We start from the raw sequence: 23,289 nt of genomic DNA on the forward strand, positions 1-23,289 counted from the left end.
AACTCATTTATCGCCGGTGGCTTGTTTGGGCTTGTCACGTCTGCTGTCAAATAATTATTACACTGTAACTGTTCCAAACTGCTACAGATCACATTTTGTAAGGGATGCTGTAGTGAGACTCACTTTGAGCTGTCAGTCTTGGTTGAATGGGAGGTGTTGGTGGTATATTAAATGAATGCTGACAGTTTAAAGTGGGAAGAACTAACAGCATCAGCAACAGTAACAAGAAGACAAACTTGCAGACGTTTTAACAGTTTTGGAATTTCCATCAGCAGCAGAGCACAGCACGAGATTCCTGCGGGAATACAACAACTTCTATAAGTTTGCAGGAATCGATTCTCCTAAACCACTCGTGCTAGCCTCAGAATCGTGCGCATTCGACATCTTTGACTTCCGTGCAACATTAATAAAACAGTGCAAAACTTTGCCATGTACGTGCATAGGCAGGCACACGGCACACCTCTCCTACAGGTGTAGGCTCGCGTTCTCTACTCCCCCCCTCACCACAACATAATCCGTGGTATCGAACTAAGTGCAAGTATCTCTTAATCAGTAGCCTACTCAAACTTTTCTGGAGATGAATCAGATTGAATACTCGAGTATGAATTCGCAATATACAGGAAAAATATCAATAGCATTACTAGAATAAGCTTACGTGGAGAACAGTTTCAAAACATTAAACAAAACAAATATATTTCGACACAGGCAGAGTTCTATCTAAAATTCTGTGGTAATAGTGAATAATTTTTGAATAGTAAACGAAGTTTAATGTCCATCCAACTTAAATGCAAGATAGAGGAAATGATTACATTTGATATACGTTGACCAGTCTGCTACCCTCTTAAATCCACTCCATAAATCCATTAATGAGTAGTGTAAATTAATCTTGAAAGTTTAATCTTAGAGCTCAACCTTATTACTCGGATCTTGGAAGGCGTATTAACTCACAAAGCACTTGCTACATTCTAACCCACACAGTAGAGTTTAAAAAATATGGTAGCACCTCTTTCCTTCAAATCATTATTTGTCAGTCATGCTTTAATCGTTTAGAGGTAGAGTATCCTATGGGATAGAGGAACTAACTTATAGCAATAGCAATAGAGGAGATAAATCTCACCACGTTAATGACATTCATAGGATGAATGAATCAGAATTTTCATGGAACAATAATAAGCATGGAGAAAGATCTTGTTTCGTGAAGGAGAATAAAGAGTACTAGTAAAATTGTATTGGAAAACTACGGAGTGACCTACTAGTTATGAATATAATAAATCAATAGAGAAATAGTACATTTGTCTTCCTCTTTGATTAATTTATTTAATCATTTTGGTACAATGTTATAACTTCTTGCAATATCATTAATGCTATTTTCATTGTTTATTACTAAATATTTTTCTTCCAACAAGAGTAGAATGAAGAATAATATCATTAACTCATCTTATCTTGACATACGGTTTCCTATAATCACCAGACAATTCAGGTTTTCTATGAGAGCATGGAACACAGGTATCACCATAGACTTCACCAGGTGTTCGAGGAGTGCTTTCACAATCTGAATCATCTTCTTGTGGGGCGATTATCGTCGGTGGTACAACCTCACGCATTGCATCTCTGCTAAAATAAAAATTGTCACTGAGCTTTGAAGGGTGTGGAAGTGAAGGGAGGTTGGGTGAATAAGTGGACACCCCGTCCTTGAAAATCAAATTTGACACGTTATCTCTTCCCAACAAGAAAGCTCTTAATTTCTGTAAGGGCCATGATACGTCACGGTGAGGCTCTTTTGTGCTGAAACAAATTTAAATACAGATTACATTATTAATGAAAATTATGTTTTTACTCCATTTACATTATTGCATACAACTAATTAACCTTCTTTTGATGATTTGATGAATCAGTGTTTTGTAATTTCTAATGAGTAGGCCTATTATAACTTTCAAGTAGAAATACGAAGGAGAAATTCACTTTAATTAATGTACCGTAGTAACATTCAGGTTGCAAAGTTGCAATCCACACTAGAATTTGAACGATTGAAACTATGAAACTCCCTTGAAAAAATCAGTTCTGGAAATGTTTTGTAGCTAGAAAAGGTTAGCGCTATCCACTTTCAGGGATGATAGACAAGAATAGCAGCACAAATGTTAATCAAATACTGCAAATATAACGTGGATCTCACTATAGCTCAAAACTGTTAGCTTTTATTCTAGTGGGGGTCTGTTATCGATTGAACGGTGAAAAACATTTCTGGTATGAGTTGAAATCAACGCCAGCACCTATACACTTAATGATGATCTTTACTCATTGAATGATTAATTCAAATCACTTACTTATTCATAGTACTGGGTGAAAACAGTTGATTTTTTCTGAAATGTTCTCTTTATGAATACTCTATTGCATGTGTTTCATCTATTTCAGTTTCCTAATTATGGTTTCTTCTTTTACAGGTAAGTTGATATTGATTCAATGAAGACTTTTTGCGATTGATTCATTGGTGAGTACAGTATTTCAAGACAAACCACAATAATTGACTTCCTTTACTTTTTTGGAATATTATAATTGTAGTATATAAATAATCAATCATCTCTCTTTTATGACGTATTTTCTAAAAGATACTCAGGTATACTTTACTATGAGTGCACAATAGGCTATAAAAATAACGATAGTACCGTATAGAATATCATCAACAATAGAATAGAATATGTATATATAGAAATAAAAATGGAATAAGTTAATAACTAATAATAAAATAAACTATAAAGTTAATCAACCAACAAATTAATATCGTAACTGATAGGACACACTTTACTTTGAGTGCACCAGTGATACTTACATTGATATCAAAGAGGGTTCAGTATATTCTATTTTAGTTTTAGTTATTAATTTCTCAGTTAGCTATCACTCAGACATTTTTATTGATTTCAAATATTGTTCTATTTTTATATTATATTTTTTATCGCTCTATATATATTTTTTGCCTCGATTGATCTTTGCATTATTTATGTAATATATGTGTAAAATTTTCATGGTGTGCAATTTATTTTATATTCCTCATCTCTATAGTATAAGTATCATTTATATATATATATTTATTATTATTGAATTACAAGAGTTATTGGAGAAGCCCATATCTAGGCCTATCAAGATTTTTTAAGACTGAATACTATTAGAAAACCACGCCCTAATTATATTAAATCTCATGCTTTACCGACTGATGCCAAGCAGGAGGCTAATCGTTATTTTAATATAAAGAATAACGTGACAGAAAGACATGTCGCCCAACGTGATAGGCCACGGATACGACACAAAGACATGTCGTACCAACGTGGGACTGATGATGAGAGCCAAGCTCATTGAATAATTATTTGAAATTAAGTCAATAACCATATTGAAAATTATAGATAACTTATACGAGTTGTGAGGAAAACTGGCGAAGGAAATTTGTATTACTTTTTGGGGAATCAATAGCTTTAAATAAAGAGAAATTATATGTTTTAAAGAAAATTTTTATTATGTTATTGTAAAAAAAAAGAAAATATATTTTATAGAGAGAGCTATTATATTTTATGGGCCTAAACTGCTAGTCAGAAATCAATGAATAGTATTATTATATTATAAGAGCTTAAGTAATAAATAGGTTACCTGGCTTGTAATGTCCATAGGCCTATCCTCATTTGTGTCCTTATTAATGCCTTGTTGGCCAAAACTTTCACTTTTTTAACAAACACTTGACACTTAATCCATTTTTAAAATATGAGTCTCTTTTCGTCCACGCAAAGTAAGGTAGCAGACACACTGCAGACGGCGATAGTAGCGGAGATCGACGCTGAGGGGGGCGCGATGGAGTCCAACGCCCAGATATCTTCAATCACCGCCAAGAATCCTGTGAACAGTAATAAACCGTTAAATGTCTCCCAAGAAGCAATAAGGAGGGTTATAGTAGAGGGGATGATCAAGTCATTTTCTAATAGTTTAGAAAAAACAATGACCACAGTAATGAAGAACTTAAAGGCGGAAATGAAGGAAATGCGGGAATCACTGAAGGATACATCGGTAAGAATGGGTAAGGAGACTGCGGAAAGAATAGATAACCTACCAGCACAAAACACTTCACAAATTCATGAAATAGCTACAAACAGGAACAATAGTCAACTTATTTCCATAAATAAACAACAGAATAGTAAATCTACACAAATAGCTCACCTAAATTCTGATATAAATCAAAACAAAGTACAACTTAATTCATTGGAGACAGCCGTTGGAGAACAGCAATTATTTTCATCTGAATTAAATGCCGAAGTAGTAGATAATGAAACAGAAGCTTCTAGTCATTGGAAACAGGCCCAAGAGAAGTTGGTACAACTTGAAAGTCAAATACATCAATTTCCGCACGAGAATATAGAGCCTATTCCCATAGCAACGTTTGATTCACTACACAGTTTCAATGAATTAGGCCGTTTTGACAATACAGACCGCTATCTCCAACCTAAAGAATTTATAGATCAGATAAAACTAGTTCAATCATTAACACCCACCTCTTGGAATTTTTGGCGTCTTCGTTTGACTAGTTTATTGATTGGCGAACCCCTGATGTTCTTTCGGAGTAGAGCCCATGAATTTACATCATTGGATGAGTTTGTAGCTGTCTTCCTGGAACAGTATTGGAGCAGAAGTAAACAGTTGGACGTGCTAGCGGACATCATATCATGCGAGTTCAACCCTAACTTAGACGGTGCATGTACCACTTTCGTCACTGCCCTACAGTTTAAAAATTCTCAATTGAGCGAGCCCATTAACGAATCGGCATTAGCAAGTATTATTTTAAAGAAGCTACCGTATCAAGTTAGAATGGCACTCGCCACACAACCCATTACTGATTGCAAACAGCTGATAAATCATTTATATGGCATACAGTCTGTGATGGCAATATCAAACCACCGTTCAGACCAGAGATACGCACCAAATCAACATAACTCAAAATTTAATCAGTATAACAGCCAAATTATGAATCAGTACCATATGATTGCTCACGACCTACTCCTCAATTTGAACACCGAAATGATCATAAACACAATAATAATTGGAATAATAGAAGCTTTCAAAATTGTCAAACAAATCATTATCCACAGCAAACCTACAAAAGAAATTATTATTATGGCCGTGATCGATTTAACACAAATAATGATTACACTCAGAATAATTACAATAGAAATTACAAACCGCCACCTCATCAAATAAGTACAAACTACACATTAGAGCATGCGTCCAGATCAATCACCAAAAACACAGAACCCAACACCCACAAACCGCCACCAGATACACAGAAAGCTACAGCTAATAAACCAGGACTATATGATAACCCCGATATAACACCGACAAGCTCCAATGAAACAAACAAAGAAAATCAAGATATTTCAACATCATACACCACCTTTAGAAATGATTTACCGGAAATATTATTAGAAGAACGAAAATATTAGAAAAACAGATGTTAACACCAGATAAACCACCACCAAAACCACCGCCAAACATGCAATTAAAACCAGCCGCAAGCATCAACCCTTTTAAGTATCCTGTTTCCCGCCGAAGAGCACCCGCCACCGAAGAATCACTACCGTCCACAACCCTACAACAAGAACCGATACACTATAATAATGCTGAAATCCCACCACTGCCAAAAATAAACAATCGCCAGGAGGAGACCGCCACCGCACCCGCGCATCATTCGACCCCACCAAGGCACCCCAAGGAACCCAGGATAGAGGACCAAGAGGATGACACCAGGGAGGACGGACTACCGGATAAGAGGAGCGACCATCGCAAGGCCCGGAGACGGAAGCGCCCGAGGACACCCGACCGGCATCAGGACGAGGAGAACGGACTACATGACCGAAGGAGCATGCATCGCAAGGCCCGGAGGCGAAAGAAAAGGAGGAACCGCGCGCGCGCATACCGGCCGCATGCACGGTTCAAACGCCCGAAGAGGACACCGGACCGACACCGAGGAGGACAGGAAGAGATCACCGACGGCGTGCATCCGCGGCACATTCGCTTCAAGAGGGCAAATCAGCGATGTGACCGGCAAAATGGATTGAATGAATGGATTAAAACTGGAGCTACTGATAGGACTACTATGGATTCGTGCATGGGCAACAAGGAAATGGAAGATGGACTAATGAATAATGGAAGGTGGTTAAGAAGAGTGAAAGGAGTAAGGAATAATGTCAATAAAATGGAAGTACCGGGCTATTATATGTGGAAAGATTATATTATTAAAGAACTAATTAGTGTTTTGATTTATTGTATTGTTGGATTACCATGTCTGTGATAATATTGAAAAGTGATGCTATTGATGTTATAATTAAGACCATGTTAGTGTTGAAGGAATTTGTTTGACTGTTGGAAATCTTGTATGGTGAAATTATTTGTTATGATGGCTGTGATATTAATAAAATACTGTGTTGTGGATAAAGAAAAATATTTATTGTTGTTATTAAATGAATCTATTGATAATGGAAATTGCTATTATAAAATGTTATTGTTGTAAGCCTATTGAGTTATAATGAGCCGAGATCAAGAATATTAAAGAACTAAGAGGAAAGATTTTGAATTAAAATTAATGATGATTGGATAATAGGAAAAAGGAATTATCATAAATGAAGCTTGGAATTATTTGAAAGATACACAAGATACAAGGGCTTTAATTTATGGAAAAATTAATCATAGGACAGCCTCAACAATCACCAACAGATAGCAGATAACCTAACCGGCCTACAGCAACATCTACAAACAAAATGCAAGAAGATGCAAGTAAATCACAACAATTCTACATGAAATATAATCGAATTTAAAATAATATGATAAGAAATCAAGGAAAACATTATTATCAAACCGATTACTAACCTTCCTTAATAAATTTAATCTTGGTATAGGACCTCGTGGCAACAATCCAGTGTTTTAATTCCTTCCAGCCGTTAGAAGCCTGCATATAAAAAGAACAATTTTTAAATATGTAATTAAATTATATACATCAGATAAAAAAGGACACAAGCGGGGATAATAATTAAAATTTGTTAATTACCTTTTTAAGAGAAAAAATTGAGCAGTTAGGTTAGTTATGAAAGTCGATAGCAAATTCTGCTGTAACATGTAACACTATGAATTGTAGAACAGCGAACAGCTGACCAAAGCCACCCAAATCAAATGAATGTAATATCTGTTGAACATATGTTTATAAAAAGAAGTACTGTACCCAAAGAGTTATTTATTATTGTTATTTATTATATTTATTAATGTCGATATATTTATTTATATGTTTTTATATTTATTACTTTTAATTATGCCACGTTTGTTACCTGAAAAGACTTAAAGTGAATACCAGTTACCAAAACCAAAGAGCCATTAGCAAAAGAAAGTATTGTACCTGATGTATAGAAAATTATTTATATTAAGACCTAAGAAATACTATAAGATATAAGCCCAGAAGTTTATGAATCGAAATTATTGTCTAAAAGGAATCATTTATGAGAATTATGAAATGTGTGTAGTTAAGTTGGCAGCCCTGCAAGCGGCGAATTCAAAAATTACTGTGTTGTAAATGGTGTCAGGAGGAGTACGTTTAGAAGTTTATATTTATGATATTTTTATGTGTGTTGAGGAGGAGAATTTGTTATTGTTTTTGATAAAGGTATAAGGAGATGCAGCAAATATGACTGCGAAATGTGATAGAAGTAGGAGAGTATAATTTATAAATAAAGTATAGTGTATATCAATGTATTGAAGGGGGGTTTTCATTAAAAACATTGTGATTCTCAAATATTTTGAATTCAAACCCAGGGGCGCGTGTAACATATTTAAATCTGGGTAGATGAAAAGCCCTAACAGAAATAGTAATAGGTCTAAAAATAAAGTAATTGGCTAATATCGCCAAGCAGATAATAACAAGATTAGATAGCATCAGCTTGTTCTGGCTAAATGGTACAAGAACTTAAAAAGGATTTGAAGGAAGTTTACTACTCATAAATAGATTATTTATAAAATATTTGAAGATTGAGGTTATATAGATGTATTCACGGATCGGTGACCTAGAGATCGATCAAACCGAAGAACGTAGAATCTGACCAAAACCCCTTGGCAGAGCTTTATTGCATTCGGATGGTGTGCAATGTGAAAAAAACCCGTCCACGTGGCTAATTATTAGTTAGCATGGAATTAATATTAATATATATAATATTAACTAGCATGCAAAGAGCATAAATAAAAAACCAAATAAAAATAATTTAATGTATTCAGAAATAAATTACCAGGGTACCAGCATGAATACCTAATAAAATTTGCATGCACCAATAGTAAAACGGCAGTTAATAGGCGGCAACTGTAGGCCAATTCAAAAATATTTATATATATTTATATAATTGTAGTAGATTTTGTGTAAAAATTTGTGTAATCTATGTTATCAATATGGCTCGAATGCAAAGAAATTATTAATCATATAATCTAAGCAATATTTTGGCATTTTTTGTAAGATCTATTTGAATTTAATGGCGGAGGATTGAGATATTTAAATTTTATGCTAATTTGAAAGTCGGAAAGAGAATCTGTAAAACTTGAGAAGGAAGAACCAGACTCGCCAGCCAGATGCCACCATAAGAGGACCCCAAATATTTTAGAGCGAAGTACCTTATTAATAATTTTGTAAAATTAAAGTTAAAGTAAATTATTAAATTTCTTAAAAGACTTCGTGATGCTATTGTGAAGCAGAAGTCATTTTTCATTTTAATTAAATTTATAACCCCTTGGAGGAGACGATTCCGGCTACCATATTCCCGGACCACATGGAGTTGGATCGACATCGGCGGCTTACAAGAAGATTTTCGACACGTGAGTGATTAAATTTGAATTTAGTGATGGGCGCCCTAGTGCTTCGAAATAATCTGATGATCAAAGCTAGCTCGCCGAAAGGGTTATTATAAATTGAGAAATTAATAAGAGTAATACTTGCGCAAGTAAAAATTAGTATTAAAGGTATTTAATTGAAAGAAAAATATAGATCAATATTTTAGAAATTTCTATTTAATCAAAGAAGTACGAAATCTAGGCTATCAAACGTATGCATACAATATTTAATTTTTGCAATACAATTTGCGATAATTTATCATAGTTCTAATTCACTAGATGAATGGCTCTACCTATTCCGTCAGGTGCCGAATCTTACACCCTGAGATAAAAAATATATATTCGATACAAATAAATCTCAAATTCAATTTGCCATACAGTTCTTATTCACGGATTCAATTTAAATATCCTCAGAGATACCCACTTTATGACAAGTCGCTCACAGCTCTGCGCTGCAGAATAACAACTCATTTATCGCCGGTGGCTTGTTTGGGCTTGTCACGTCTGCTGTCAAATAATTATTACACTGTAACTGTTCCAAACTGCTACAGATCACATTTTGTAAGGGATGCTGTAGTGAGACTCACTTTGAGCTGTCAGTCTTGGTTGAATGGGAGGTGTTGGTGGTATATTAAATGAATGCTGACAGTTTAAAGTGGGAAGAACTAACAGCATCAGCAACAGTAACAAGAAGACAAACTTGCAGACGTTTTAACAGTTTTGGAATTTCCATCAGCAGCAGAGCACAGCACGAGATTCCTGCGGGAATACAACAACTTCTATAAGTTTGCAGGAATCGATTCTCCTAAACCACTCGTGCTAGCCTCAGAATCGTGCGCATTCGACATCTTTGACTTCCGTGCAACATTAATAAAACAGTGCAAAACTTTGCCATGTACGTGCATAGGCAGGCACACGGCACACCTCTCCTACAGGTGTAGGCTCGCGTTCTCTACTCCCCCCCTCACCACAACATAATCCGTGGTATCGAACTAAGTGCAAGTATCTCTTAATCAGTAGCCTACTCAAACTTTTCTGGAGATGAATCAGATTGAATACTCGAGTATGAATTCGCAATATACAGGAAAAATATCAATAGCATTACTAGAATAAGCTTACGTGGAGAACAGTTTCAAAACATTAAACAAAAACAAATATATTTCGACACAGGCAGAGTTCTATCTAAAATTCTGTGGTAATAGTGAATAATTTTTGAATAGTAAACGAAGTTTAATGTCCATCCAACTTAAATGCAAGATAGAGGAAATGATTACATTTGATATACGTTGACCAGTCTGCTACCCTCTTAAATCCACTCCATAAATCCATTAATGAGTAGTGTAAATTAATCTTGAAAGTTTAATCTTAGAGCTCAACCTTATTACTCGGATCTTGGAAGGCGTATTAACTCACAAAGCACTTGCTACATTCTAACCCACACAGTAGAGTTTAAAAAATATGGTAGCACCTCTTTCCTTCAAATCATTATTTGTCAGTCATGCTTTAATCGTTTAGAGGTAGAGTATCCTATGGGATAGAGGAACTAACTTATAGCAATAGCAATAGAGGAGATAAATCTCACCACGTTAATGACATTCATAGGATGAATGAATCAGAATTTTCATGGAACAATAAATAAGCATGGAGAAAGATCTTGTTTCGTGAAGGAGAATAAAGAGTACTAGTAAAATTGTATTGGAAAACTACGGAGTGACCTACTAGTTATGAATATAATAAATCAATAGAGAAATAGTACATTTGTCTTCCTCTTTGATTAATTTATTTAATCATTTTGGTACAATGTTATAACTTCTTGCAATATCATTAATGCTATTTTCATTGTTTATTACTAAATATTTTTCTTCCAACAAGAGTAGAATGAAGAATAATATCATTAACTCATCTTATCTTGACATACGGTTTCCTATAATCACCAGACAATTCAGGTTTTCTATGAGAGCATGGAACACAGGTATCACCATAGACTTCACCAGGTGTTCGAGGAGTGCTTTCACAATCTGAATCATCTTCTTGTGGGGCGATTATCGTCGGTGGTACAACCTCACGCATTGCATCTCTGCTAAAATAAAAATTGTCACTGAGCTTTGAAGGGTGTGGAAGTGAAGGGAGGTTGGGTGAATAAGTGGACACCCCGTCCTTGAAAATCAAATTTGACACGTTATCTCTTCCAACAAGAAAGCTCTTAATTTCTGTAAGGGCCATGATACGTCACGGTGAGGCTCTTTTGTGCTGAAACAAATTTAAATACAGATTACATTATAATGAAAATTATGTTTTTACTCCATTTACATTATTGCATACAACTAATTAACCTTCTTTTGATGATTTGATGAATCAGTGTTTTGTAATTTCTAATGAGTAGGCCTATTATAACTTTCAAGTAGAAATACGAAGGAGAAATTCACTTTAATTAATGTACCGTAGTAACATTCAGGTTGCAAAGTTGCAATCCACACTAGAATTTGAACGATTGAAACTATGAAACTCCCTTGAAAAAATCAGTTCTGGAAATGTTTTGTAGCTAGAAAAGGTTAGCGCTATCCACTTTCAGGGATGATAGACAAGAATAGCAGCACAAATGTTAATCAAATACTGCAAATATAACGTGGATCTCACTATAGCTCAAAACTGTTAGCTTTTATTCTAGTGGGGGTCTGTTATCGATTGAACGGTGAAAAACATTCTGGTATGAGTTGAAATCAACGCCAGCACCTATACACTTAATGATGATCTTCACTCATTGAATGATTAATTCAAATCACTTACTTATTCATAGTAGCCTACTGGGTGAAAACAGTTGATTTTTTCTGAAATATTCTCTTTATGAATACTCTATTGCATGTGTTTCATCTATTTCAGTTTCCTAATTATGGTTTCTTCTTTTACAGGTAAGTTGATATTGATTCAATGAAGACTTTTTGCGATTGATTCATTGGTGAGTACAGTATTTCAAGACAAACCACAATAATTGACTTCCTTTACTTTTTTGGAATATTATAATTGTAGTATATAAATAATCAATCATCTCTCTTTTATGACGTATTTTCTAAAAGATACTCAGGTATACTTTACTATGAGTGCACAATAGGCTATAAAAATAACGATAGTACCGTATAGAATATCATCAACAATAGAATAGAATATGTATATATAGAAATAAAAATGGAATAAGTTAATAACTAATAATAAAATAAACTATAAAGTTAATCAACCAACAAATTAATATCGTAACTGATAGGACACACTTTACTTTGAGTGCACCAGTGATACTTACATTGATATCAAAGAGGGTTCAGTATATTCTATTTTAGTTTTAGTTATTAATTTCTCAGTTAGCTATCACTCAGACATTTTACATTCATTTTCAGTAGGTTATTATTTTTGATAGTTTCAATTCTATTGATATTTTAATATCGATAGTACTGATGAACTTGAAGTGGAGTGTCCTCAATTAATAACAAATACTGGAATAAAATTATACTGGGACTTAATACCATTGATATTTCAATATCTAAGTGATAGAAGTGATCACTGGCACACTAACATGGGAAGTAAAGTCTAGCCAATACTTATACAAGTACTAGACTTCTCCGTGGCTCCGTAGATAAATAATAGACTAAAATGTTTACATTACATGGATAGTGAATAATAAGATGAGAATGTAACTCACTCAGTCTTAATCAGTGAATTCGTGAAAATAAACATTCAAGTTACTAAAAAGCCAAACTAAAACAAGAACATCAGCTCTAAACTCCAGGAATACTGGAGTAAAAATAGGCTATAGTATAGGCTACTCACATCGTGCAATCTTCTGGTTTATCAATATTTTTTCTAGTTACCGGTACAGCTTTTTTGCTTTTTGACATAAATTCCCTTGCCCAGCTCCACAAATATTTTTGATGCCTAATACGTATCATCGCTCCTGGTTCAAAATCTCTATAATTATGCAAATTTACTTTTTGTAAACCTATAGTTTAATAAACACATAGATGGGTAGATGTCATATCAAAAGTCTCGCAGATCATGTTTCGGTTGATAACTCTTAAAAAATTATCTGATACTGAACAAAATTTCCAATAATTATTATACAATAATTATATTTCCCGCTTCAATTTTATAATTTCCAATTTTGATTTTAAAGTTGAATCAATCGGAATGAGTTTCAACCTCTAGTAGTGAGGACTTGTTTATCAATATTATAACACCTTATTGATCAATTATTAATACATCTGGATCAGCTCCAGTTGAACAACAGATGACTAAAACAGGAATTCAGTGATTTGATTTCATATAAGTTCATTATTTTCTTTATCACAACTCACCATCTATTTTATATTTTCACATAAAATAGCAAAAGCAGAACTCTACTACAGTAACTATATTACCCACAGTATGGCCATTGACTGTCACGCTTCTGATTGGTTAGCCGGTCACATGGTACAAATCCGCCATTAAGATTCCAAACAAACTTTTAAGTCCTATCTTATAGCATTAGAAATTTGGAACTTATCACTTCTTTTACCGATTGTAAACATATTTTGAACTCACGATGAGTTTGATATATCATTTTCGAAGGGAAATTGATTAGACTTAAATATAGGCAATAAAGAAATTTTTTAAAACACTAATAAAGCTTGAAACATTAATTTTCCTTCCTTCGGACTTATCGCAGACCACTTCTAGAGCTTTCGCATTGGGAACCAGTGATCTAGATAAATATGCAGAAAGATAAATTCTAATTTTATTGTATTTCCTCATCCAATTTATTGGATCGAACTTCAAATAATTCAATTTCAAAATACTTTTTGCGGCTCAATTAACCCTAGAATGGTAAGCCGTCGTGAATTTTACAACGCACTTTATTTGAAGTGCATCAATTTTTCTGTTGTTGGGTTGGCGAACCTGTCCAGCCGGCTAATCTCCCAGCTAGCTGTCTTAAGGTTAGTGACATCTGGTCGGTCGCGTAGCATGCGTCATTTGGTTGTTATGCTATACCCATCGTAATATTTACAAAACCTTACTAATAGTGTGACTTTTTTTAACGTTTCTGACTTTGAAAAAATGACTTTTTTATGCTCAAAAGTGGATTGTTCTTGTTTGTATATTGAATTTATCGTGTAAATATGAGCACTAACATTCCGTAAATAGTTTGAAAGTTTTGTGATTAGTAAAACAAAGTTTGTGAATAGTTTTCAAATATGGCTCTAAGTTCTTCTGAAATTGACAAGCTACTTGATATCCCCGAAGCTGATAGTGACAGTTCTATAGATCTTGGTACAAGCACGGAATAAGTATACAGTAGTAGTGCTTCTTTCCTCTGTGGTACAAGTGATAGTGGAGTAGATAACATTTTAGCATATTCTGGTTCAGATAGCTATGAACCCTCTTCTGACTCGCTATCAGATTCTGATGAATATGAAGAAAATTTATCTAAACGTAAGAAGATCAACACAGCTGGGAGAAAACGTAGTATGAGTGAGCAATTAAATCAATGGACAATAACAATAATTCTACTCATGACATGTCTGCTCCATCTCAAGCCTCTTCTTCATCTTCACATCAAAATCTCGACATCATACAAGACCTGGACACTAACAGTCTACTGATATCAAACTCGCCTCCACCAGCACAAGCTCAAGCCTCTTCTTCATCTTGTCATCTGAATGTTGAAATTCCACCACAAGATGCAGGTGAGCCTACTGATCAAGAAAGTTCTGGCTCTAGAACAATCAGAGTGATCAAAGGAAAGAATGGTTACCATTGGACTGAACAGCCTAGAACATCTTCATCAAGAACCCGTGCTAAGAACATAGTTTATGTGGCCCCTAAGATTAGAGAGACTGCTAAAGATACAACTACACCCTCACAATGTTTTCTATCTTTCATTACTGAAGAAAATATTGTGAAAATAGTAAGCTTTACAAATGATGAAATTTGTCAAAAGCAAGCAAAATATAAAGAAATAACAGCCTCGGTTGAAATAACAGATCCTGTAGAGTTGAAGGCCTTTATAGGAGTGCTCTTGTTTTCAGCTTTACACAAAGATAACCATCTCAATATGCAAGAAATGTTTGATAGTGTGTCTAGTGGGAATATCTACAAAGCTGCATTCAGTTCAAAAAGATTTTCTTTTCTTCTTGATTGTTTACGATTTGATGATAAGGAAACTCGGGAAGAGAGGAGAATAAATTATAAATTCGCTCCCATAAGAGATTTTTGGGACTCATTTATAAAGAAATGTATTGAAATTATGAACCTGGTCCCTACCTAACAATAGATGAGCAGCTTTTAGCTTTTCGTGGTAGGTGCCCATTTAAAATGTATAAACCAAGCAAATATGGTATGAAAATTGTTATGATCTGTGATGTCGGAACCAAATGTATGTTGAATGCAGAACCATACTTGGGTAAAGGGAGTACATGAAGAGGCCAGCCTGCCAGTCATCATTACGTAAAAAATCTCTCAGCACCGTTTCATGGCACAAATCGCAATCTCACCATGGACAACTGGTTCACTTCTATTCCCCTCGCTAAAGAGATGAGTAAAGATCCAATCAATCTGACAGTGATAGGTACTATAAGGAAAAATAAAGGAGAACTACCAGGCTTCATGATCTCTACAAAAAACAAGGAGCTTGGAGATGTTCAATATCTGTTTGATGGCACCATTACACTTGTTTCCCAAAAAGTGAAGTCTAACAAAACAGTTTCTCTCATTTCTACTATGCATGACAGAGAAGGAACCTCAGCATCTGGTAAACCAATAATAATTGAACACTACAATCAGACTAAAGGTGGTGTTGATGCCTTTGATCAGATGTGTAGTGGGGTCAGCTGCTCTAGAAAAATCTGGTGTGGTACACTCACACAACTTTCCTTGCTCATTGAACTATAAGCCTCATTCTTAAACGAGAATGATTTAGGGGAATAACATAATGACGATTGGCGGCAACATATTTGAAACTACGATCAGACTTCTTTATATGTGTATAGTTGTTTTCAGAGTACTTTTTCCTTTGTGTAATTGTGAAATTCGATATTTTTTAAAAGTCGTCAAAACAGCTGTTCTACAGATGAAATATCTCGACTATGTGTTCTTTTTATGAACTGCTCTACCTACCTACCTCATGAACGAGATGGAGGCTACAAAGTCCATTTCTCAAGGATGGGGTGGACCCCCCATTAGTTTCTCAGAAAGGAGACTCATTCCAGTTAATAGAGCCGATAAATAACTATACAGGGTATGAATTTGAAAAAAATCGGTCAAGTCATTTTTGAGAAAATCGTGAAACACATGTTTTTTTTAGTGATTATCCGCCATTTTTCTCAATAATATTACGGAGCTCCTGAAATTTTCCCAGAAATGAGACTCATGTCAGTTGATAGGGCTAATAAATAGCTATCCATGGTATAAATTTGAAGAAAATCGTTGGAGCCGTTTCCGAGAAAACCGTAAAAAACATGGCTTTTTAGTGATTATCCGCCATTTTTCTCAATAATATTACGGAGCTCCTGAAATTTTCCCAAAAATGAGACTCATGTCAGTTGATAGGGCTAATAAATAGCTATCCATGGTATAAATTTGAAGAAAATCGTTGGAGCCGTTTCCGAGAAAACCGTAAAAAACATGGTTTTTAGTGATTATCCGCCATTTTTCTCAATAATATTACGGAGCTCCTGAAATTTTCCCAGAAATGGGACTCATGTCAGTTGATAGGGCTTATGAATAGCTATCCATGGTATGAATTTTAAGAAAATCGTTCGAGCCGTTTTTGAGAAAACCGTGAAAAACATGGTTTTTCAGTGATTATCCGCCATTTTTCTCAATAATATTACGGAGCTCCTGGAATTTTTCCAGAAATGAGACTCATTTCAGTTGATAGGGCTTATAAATAGCTATCCATGGTATAAATTTGAAGAAAATCGTTAGAGCCATTTTCGAGAAAAACGTGAAAAACATGTTTTTTTTAGTAATTATCCGCCATTTTTTCCGCCATCTTGAATTGAATTTTATTGAATTTCTTATTGTCGGGTCCTCATGGTATAAGGACCTCAAGTTTAAAATTTCAAGTCAATCGGTCAATTAGGAATGGAGTTATCGTGTTCACAGACATACACACACACACACATACACACACACACACAGACCAATACCCAAAAATCATGTTTTGGACTCAGGGGACCTTGAAACGTATAGAAAACTTGAAATTGGGGTACCTTAATTTTTTTTGGAAAGCAATACTTTCCTTACCTATGGTAATAGGGCAAGGAAAGTAAAAACAAAGCGTTGGCCAATGTGCATATTTTTTGGAATGGTCAACATGGCTGGCATAAACTCTTATATCGTTCACAACATCTATCTTACAAAAAAAGGTGAAAATCCAATGACAAGGAAAGTGTTTCTAAAGGCAGTATACAAGGACTTTGTAACTCCACTTCTACAAAGAAGACTTAATCAGCCCACCATTCAAAGATACTTGAGAACCATCATCTCTGAAGTGTTGGATATGAAACCTCCTACTCAAGAACAACATCCTACAAACAACTTGGGAACAACTTGTAAAATTTGCCCAGCCAAGAAGCGACGGATGACAACAAACCACTGTTCCAAATGCGGCCAGGCATACTGTAATGAGCACCGCGGTGGAGTTTGCACATTCTGCACTCACCAAGATTGAGGGTAAGAGATATTTGCAAATACATTGAAAAAGGACTGTCAATATTTTTTTTCAATTTCCCATAACTTAAACACGCCCCTGAGTGATATAAAAAGATCTCTCCCACATAGTATGTGAGAAACATCAATAAATTTCCTGCCAGATAATATTTCTACTAAGATCAGCAAATTGAATGCAATACATTATTGGATATCAATACTATCAATACTATTGAAAGTTCAAAATCTGAGGCAGATTTTTTCTCACTCTCACACACGCACTCGCTCACATAAACTGACCCTTTTTAAATTCACACTTCAAAAAAACAAACACATCATCAATTACAAATAGATATACTAAAAATTCTATTTAAAATTATATACTATGTTCGCTACAATATTTGTTAATATACTACGTACTATTCTAACTAACAGCATCTAGTTACTATTTTGGACTTTCTAAAGTAAACATGTTTTCTAGAAAAAGAGAAATGAACGAAAAATATCGGGGCACCGAGCTTTGCTATTTATTCGATGAACAGAACATATTCTTTTAAATGATTGGGGAAGTACTAAAACGGTTCTTCCTCGAATTTTGATTTATACACTATAAATGGTCCAAAAAGTAGGTTAGTATGCTCCATATTGAATTTAGATCCAGTTTTCAGTCAAAACATTCAAAAACAGAAGTTTTAATTTAGATTGTCCACAAACCAAATTGAATAACAAAATAACACTTATTAATCACTTGAAACATTGTATCTATTGTCTATTAATAAATTAAATGAAATGAAATAAAACTGTAAAATAATGATTAACTTTGAAAATTCTGATATATGGTAGCCTACTTTCATTTTGAATGATATACCATGTCATGTCAACAAATCAGATATTTTGATCAAGTTGATTGAAATTTCTAGATAATAATAATTATTCTCGTGGAATAAGCTGATTGATTAAGAGTCACCCAGCAGCTGAGTGCATCTCCTAATAAAAGTTTTAATGAAGTTTGAAGGATTAAAAGAAAAAAAATTAACTTTGTTGATAAATTTGGAAACATCGCGAAAATATGTTTTTATTTTAAATATGACTATTATTTTTTATCAATTACAAATAATATTTTAACTTTCAAACCCTTACGGTTTCTTTATCGTTTAGGTCGAGTTTATATTTTACAGCTGGCTATACGTCGTCAGCTTATGAATTTCGGGGATGCGATATTTTGATTTTCCACAGAATCACTCGCTCACTTTTTACTATCCACAGACGACGAAAAATATACTATGTATATTGTTAATATACTATGTATCACTAACAGCATATAGTTACTATTTTGTACTTTCTGAAGTAAACGTGTTTTCTAAAAAGAAGAGAAATAAACGAAAATAAGTTTCTCTTGCTGAATTTTTCTCCTCGTGAGATCAGCTGGATGATCTTCCACTTTCACTTGTTCACTCTCTTCCATTACGGTATCGACAGACGACAAAATTTCCAGCTGTTTTTCGAAAAACGTATTAATCCTTTATGTCCTTCAGCGAGTTATCCCAGGGCTCAGACCTAGTGCAATCGAATCTTCATATCATAAACCTAAAAATTCCCAAATCTCGTGAGAATCGTTAGAGCCGTTTTCGAGATCCGGTCACATACAGATATAATACAAACATATAAAAATTTAAACATATAAACAGAAATTGCTCGTTTAATAGTATAGGATAACAATATAACTCAACCTCAATCCATTGCAATATGAGTGACTGGGAGATTCATCTTATATGATCCGTGTAATTTCATCTATACCGATATTTCGGATGATTGTGCAATTAGAAGCACGTTCAAACTTTACAGTTTACCAAATGTTAGTATGATATCTGAGAAGAAAAAACTCAATCTTGACATCTTCTGACATCTGAGTTTCAAACTCAAGCTCTTGAGTATTTGTATTGGGAATTTCCACACAACTCTCCGATCTATAAACCCTTTCTGCTAACACGATCGATTATTGCAGGGTGATTCATAAGTAGGCTATAGGAGATAAATATCATCAGTGCTGGGCTCACACCATCACTGATCTCTGGATGTGAAAAACCTGCCTCGCGTGTTTCTGTAGGGTGCTGATGCCAGATCAGCTTTTCAGGACGGTACAAAGATGGTTTAGGTAAGACTTCCGATTACGGAGGCTCTCAAGATTTGAGAGGAGTGGTTGCAAGCCTTATCTTGACCACATCAAAGCCGCCACGACAAGCTATCAGCCAAAAGGCAGGTCTTCGCCTAACAAATGACCTGTCCCTGCTTCCTCAGTCCTCACCATCCAAGAATTTCTCTCCTATTCCACTACATCACTGCTTCTTGCTAGCTCTTCAAGTCCCCCTTCAAGTTTACGGATGTTCTTTCTAGTGTCCGCTGATGCGTTTGATGACTATCGCAAAAAATATATACCGGTAGCCTATTCATGGTGGGCTATAAACTATGATAATGGCATTGTAACTCATTGGGGTTTATGGTGTGCGTACGGCTACTTCAATACATGTTCGAATAAGTATAGATTTTTCCCTTGTAAGAAGCTACAGAGGAGACTGTTCAATGTGTACAGAGTCTATAACATATTGTTTCAACCACGTTTTCAAAGTTACAAGTGCACTCACCAATATTGAGAAATGATTACATGTTCCGTGTAACTCGAGTCCATACTTTGAAATTATTTCTGTGAGCAATTTTTACTTTCCTTGCCCTATTACCATAGGTAAGGAAAGTATTGCTTTCCGAAAAAAATTAAGGTACCCAAATTTTTAAATTTCTATACGTTTCAAGGTCCCCTGAGTCCAGAAAAGTGGTTTTTGGGCCTAGATATGGGCTTCTCCAATAACTCTTGTAATTCAATAATAATAAATATATATATAAATGATACTTATACTATAGAGATGAGGAATATAAAATAAATTGCACACCATGAAATTTTACACATATATTACATAAATAATGCAAAGATCAGTCGAGGCAAAAAATATATATAGAGCGATAAAAAATATAATATAAAAATAGAACAATATTTGAAATCAATAAAAATATCACAGGCTAACTTTATATTCTAGATTTATGGCACGAATCATTACCATGTGCCTTTATCTTGAAATCATATGCATTCTTTGGCATGTAGCTGTGACATGTACTTGCTAATACTTGTCTGCTTGGATAATTCAATCATAAATATGTGCTCTAAGATCAGCTTGATAAATTAGCCACTAATAATCCAAATATATCTATATATTAAAATCTCTAGTATTTAGTAGATTTATTTGTATCGAATATATATTTTTATCTCAGGGTGCAAGATTCGGCACCTGACGGAATAGGTAGAGCCATTCATCTAGTGAATTAGAACTATGATAAATTATCGCAAATTGTATTGCAAAAATTAAATATTGTATGCATACGTTTGATAGCCTAGATTTCGTACTTCTTTGATTAAATAGAAATTTCTAAAATATTGATCTATATTTTTCTTTCAATTAATACCTTTAATACTAATTTTTACTTGCGCAAGTATTACTCTTATTAATTTCTCAATTTATAATAACCCTTTCGGCGAGCTAGCTTTGATCATCAGATTATTCGAAGCACTAGGGCCCCATCACTAAATTCAAATTTAATCACTCACGTGTCGAAAATCTTCTTGTAAGCCGCCGATGTCGATCCAACTCCATGTGGTCCGGGAATATGGTAGCCGGAATCGTCTCCTCCAAGGGGTTATAAATTTAATAAAAATGAAAAATGACTTCTGCTTCACAATAGCATCACGAAGTCTTTTAAGAAATTTAATAATTTACTTTAAATTTGATTTTTACAAAATTATTAATAAGGTACTTCGCTCTAAAATATTTGGGGTCCTCTTATGGTGGCATCTGGCTGGCGAGTGCTGGTTCTTCCTTCTCAAGTTTTACAGATCCTCTTTCCGACTTTCAAATTAGCATAAAATTTAAATATCTCAATCCTCCGCCATTAAATTCAAATAGATCTTACAAAAAATGCCAAAATATTGCTTAGATTATATGATTAATAATTTCTTTGCATTCGAGCCATATTGATAACATAGATTACACAAATTTTTACACAAAATCTACTACACTTATATAATATATATAATATTTTTGAATTGGCCTACAGTTGCCGCCTATTAACTGCCGTTTTACTATTGGTGCATGCAAATTTTATTAGGTATTCATGCGCCTGGTAACTCTTATTTCCTGAATACATTAATTATTTTTATTTGGTTTTTTATTTATGCCCTTTGCATGCTAGTTAATATTCTATATATTAATATTAATTCCATGCTAACTAATAATTAGCCACGTGGACGGGTGTTTTTTCACATTGCACACCGTCTGATTGCAATAAAGCTCTGCCAAGGGTTTTGGTCAGATTCTACGTTCTTCGGTTGATCGATCTCTAGGTCACCGATCTGTGAATACATCTACATAACCTCAATCTTCAAATATTTTATAAATAATCTATTTATGAGTAGTAAACTTCCTTCAAATCCTTTTTAAGTTCTTGTACCATTTAGCCAGAACAAGCTGATGCTATCTAATCTTGTTATTATCTGCTTGGCGATATTAGCCAATTACTTTATTTTTAGACCTATTACTATTTCTGTTAGGGTTTTTCATCTACCAGATTTAAATATGTTACACGCGCCCCTGGGTTTGAATTCAAAATATTTGAGAATCACAATGTTTTTAATGAAAACCCACCCTTCAATACATTGATATACACTATACTTTATTTATAAATTATACTCTCCTACTTCTATCACATTTCGCAGACATATTTGCTGCATCTCCTTTATACCTTTATCAAAAACAATAACAAATTCTCCTCCTCAACACACATAAAAATATCATAAATATAAACTTCTAAACGTACTCCTCCTGACACCATTTACAACACAGTAATTTTTAATTCGCCGCTTGCAGGGCTGCCAACTTAACTACACACATTCATAATTCTCATAAATGATTCCTTTTAGACAATAATTTCGATTCATAAACTTCTGGGCTTATATCTTATAGTATTTCTTAGGTCTTAATATAAATAATTTTCTATACATCAGGTACAATACTTTCTTTTGCTAATGGCTCTTTGGTTTTGGTAACTGGTATTCACTTTAAGTCTTTTCAGGTAACAAACGTGGCATAATTAAAAGTAATAAATATAAAAACATATAAATAAATATATCGACATTAATAAATATAATAAATAACATAATAAATAACTCTTTGGGTACAGTACTTCTTTTTATAAACATATGTTCAACAGATATTACATTCATTTGATTTGGGTGGCTTTGGTCAGCTGGTCGCTGTTCTACAATTCAGAGTGTTACATGTTACAGCAGAATTTGCTATCGACTTTCATAACTAACCTAACTGCTCAATTTTTTCTCTTAAAAAGGTAATTAACAAATTTTAATTTTATTATCCCCGCTTGTGTCCTTTTTTATCTGATGTATATAATTTAATTACATATTTAAAAATTGTTCTTTTCCTTATTGCAGGCTTCTAACGGCTGGAAGAATTAAAACATTGGATTGTTGCCACGAGGTCCTATACCAATATTAAATTTATTAAGGAAGGTTAGTAATTGGCTTGATAGTGTTGTTTTCCTTTGACTTCTTATCATATTTATTTCAAATTCTGACGATATTTCATGTAGAATTGTTGTGATTTT

The 23,289-nt window shown here is 34.1% G+C and overlaps 2 protein-coding genes across 4 annotated transcripts in view; one reads left to right on the plus strand and one right to left on the minus strand.

Annotated features, from left to right (window-relative positions):
- Window positions 1-23,289, plus strand: part of LOC111049973 — a 385,365-nt gene that overhangs the window by 206,525 nt on the left and 155,551 nt on the right. The gene's annotated exons all lie outside the window — the stretch shown is intronic.
- Window positions 1,292-13,298, minus strand: LOC111049972. 3 transcript variants are annotated; one of them, XM_022336185.2, is made up of 2 exons: window positions 12,709-13,097; window positions 1,292-1,785 (listed from the first exon to the last, which is right to left on the minus strand). In XM_022336185.2, exons 1-2 carry the CDS (start codon window positions 12,825-12,827, stop codon window positions 1,434-1,436), a joined length of 471 nt encoding a protein of 156 aa, XP_022191877.2. In that variant the 5' UTR covers window positions 12,828-13,097; the 3' UTR covers window positions 1,292-1,433. The 3 variants fall into 3 exon arrangements, 2 of the variants coding, with proteins under 2 accessions (XP_022191877.2, XP_039291056.1); XM_039435122.1 differs by lacking the exon at window positions 12,709-13,097 and adding an exon at window positions 2,325-2,347; XR_005572114.1 differs by lacking the exon at window positions 1,292-1,785 and adding an exon at window positions 10,647-11,139 and having other exon boundaries at window positions 12,709-13,298.

The sequence above is a fragment of the Nilaparvata lugens genome, chromosome 1 (genome assembly GCF_014356525.2).
Source record: "Nilaparvata lugens isolate BPH chromosome 1, ASM1435652v1, whole genome shotgun sequence".
Lineage (NCBI taxonomy): Eukaryota > Metazoa > Arthropoda > Insecta > Hemiptera > Delphacidae > Nilaparvata > Nilaparvata lugens.